The sequence below is a fragment of the Branchiostoma floridae genome, chromosome 15 (genome assembly GCF_000003815.2).
Source record: "Branchiostoma floridae strain S238N-H82 chromosome 15, Bfl_VNyyK, whole genome shotgun sequence".
Classification (NCBI taxonomy): Eukaryota; Metazoa; Chordata; class Leptocardii; order Amphioxiformes; family Branchiostomatidae; genus Branchiostoma; species Branchiostoma floridae.
Genome location: NC_049993.1, coordinates 21,498,022 through 21,500,618, shown reverse-complemented (window position 1 = coordinate 21,500,618; position 2,597 = coordinate 21,498,022). Strand labels below are relative to the sequence as shown.

Sequence of the window (2,597 nt, the reverse complement as noted above, 5' to 3'; positions counted from 1 at the left end):
CATATTGTATTGATGACGTATTTGCAATTTAAACTCCTTATGCTCAGACGACTGGCACATCTAACTACCACAGATTTCGCCTGTGGGCATGTTACACAATAGGCGGTGTTGGTTCAACCCAAAGTCTATAATTATAACCTCAGGTAGTCCAACCACCTCAGCGCTGTGTGGAAGGACACTCTTGAGGCAAACTACCTCCGACTTAAAGGACTTTGAAGACCAAAGACAGGTTCCATACATACTGAGGTTAGTCAAGCAATGTCTTCTCTTTTACACCAGATGTACTTTAGTCCATGAGTAGTCAAATAGCCGACACAGCTGCAGTACTAGCAGCTCCAGCTAGGGGGCAGTAGTGTACAGTGCATGTGGATGGGAGGTATCGCCACTTGGTATAGTTGCAGTACTATCAGTTAGGGGGCAGTAGTGTACAGCTGTAGTATTATCAGCACCAGCTAGGGGGCAGTAGTGCACAACTGCAGTGTCTATTGATTGTGCAATGTAATGTTATATCTTTATACCATAGGCTGTAAATACTGTAAATGCAGAAACTTTCGCGGTGGTTTAATGTTCGCGTTTTTCGCGGTGGCCACTTCACTGCAAACTTATAACCACCGCGTACATTTTTCCATGGCAGTAAGAGACTACAGAGCACGGTGCTACCACAAATTAAAAACCACCGCAAAAAGTCCTTTTTCCCTCTACCGCGAAATTAAATCCCCGCAAACTTAAATACATTTACAGTAGTATAACCTCTGTTGTATGATCGTTTTCAATTTATACCGTAACGTTTTCCTCTTGTTAAGAATTACCTCTCATGATCTGTTTCCTAGTTCTCTGCGAAGCCCTTGAAAGTGAAAAGTTTTTTCTACCCAAAAAGAAATGTTGTATGATAGTCTTCTCTACCAATTGAAAATTACATTTGCATATTTTAGGTTCACTTTGGGCTGATACAAAGTGCAGTACTAACTGTTATTCACATTTGAGTGAAGCACTGAGTCAAAGATCAGTGGCAATAATTTGTTTAGAAATTCCGATTGGTGAAAAGTTGGTTCAGGGCAGTGGAAATGGGCACGTACTTCCCCTTTTGGGACAGTGAGTTTTCCAAACGTACCCTCTAGCTCAACACAGTTTAACTTTAATGTATCTGATCTCTGTTGTACATAATAGGCTACATCCCGGTATGTCTAACAAAGCGAGGAGACTGCTGGTTCTTCTGCTGATCATCCTGAAGGAAGCTGGACCGACCGCAGCCTGCAGCAGCTTCAGCTGTCCATCATACTGTTCCTGCAGCAACGAAGGCCTGACCAGTGTTCCTAAGAACCTGCCTACAAGAATCACTACCCTTACTTTGGAAGACAATGCCATCAGAACCTTAAGTCAGTCTGATTTCTTAAGGTACAAGAGCTTGACAAGCTTAGTGCTTACTTCTAATCAGATCTCCATGATGCAGAACAACACGTTCCACAACTTAACCAGCCTAACTCACCTGTACCTTAATGATAATCAGTTAACTAGTCTCACACCGGACACGTTTGTGGGCCTTGGTGCCCTGGAGTATTTGGATCTTGGTCAGAACCAGCTAACTACTAGTAGTCTGTCAGCTGGCATATTTGTGGGACTCAGTAATCTGCAGTACTTGTCCTTTTCCCAGAATCAGTTGACTAGTATGTCAGCTGACCCTGATGTTTTTATGGGACTTGGTAACCTTCAGGAGTTGAGTTTTCATATAAATCAGTTAACAACTCTCCCAGCTGGCATATTTTCAGGGCTTGGTAATCTGCAGACCTTGTATCTTCACTCAAACCAGTTGACCAATCTAACAGCTGACATATTTGCAGGACTCAGTAACCTGCGGACCTTAAGTCTTCAGTATAACCAGTTAACAGCTCTGCCAGCTGACATATTTGCGGGACTTGGTAATCTGCAGACGTTGTGGCTTTACCAGAATAAATTATCTAGTCTCCCAGCTGGCATATTTGCGGGACTTGGTTATCTGGGGGATTTGCGGCTTTACAATAACCAGTTGCAGACACTACCCCCTATGATGTATGGAATACTGGGTTCCATTGATGTTAGGTCTGACTATTCCTCTGCTACTGTTAGCATTTATAACAACCCCTGGCAGTGTGACTGTAGGATGGCTCCCTTTAGGCAGAGGATGACCGGGGGTTACCCATTTGAAAGCCAGATTATATGTGCCGGACCTGGTAACCTAAAAGGGCAACTCTTAAGGGGGTTATTTCCTGAAGACCTGATGTGTGAGGAGACAACACCAGTCATTCAGTCAACAAAAACAGAAATCAATGCTGGTCCTACTGGCAGTGGCATTCTCTTACCCGCGCCCCTTCTGGCCACGCTGTGTGTTTTTCTTGGTCTATTCATTATTAGCACTATTGTCTTTGGAGTAATGTGTTGCATGTATAAGAAAAGGGAAGGAAATCCTACCCCTGTGCAAAATTTAAGCAGCACAAATGCCACAGGCACGTCTAGTGGTCAGGAGCACATAAGCCTTGTGAAAATGGAGTAATAAACAGTCAATCTGAAACATCACATCCCCGTACAAATAGTTTCGAAAGTTAAGATGGTTGATCGTATGT

The 2,597-nt window shown here is 43.4% G+C and overlaps 1 protein-coding gene across 1 annotated transcript; it reads left to right on the top strand.

The window, feature by feature from the left end:
- Window positions 1-139: 139 nt before the first annotated feature.
- On the top strand, window positions 140-2,586 carry LOC118432389 (leucine-rich repeat-containing protein 15-like). The gene is made up of 2 exons (XM_035843942.1): window positions 140-246; window positions 1,168-2,586. Exon 2 carries the CDS (start codon window positions 1,181-1,183, stop codon window positions 2,525-2,527), a length of 1,347 nt encoding a protein of 448 aa, XP_035699835.1. The 5' UTR covers window positions 140-246; window positions 1,168-1,180; the 3' UTR covers window positions 2,528-2,586.
- Window positions 2,587-2,597: the final 11 nt, after the last annotated feature.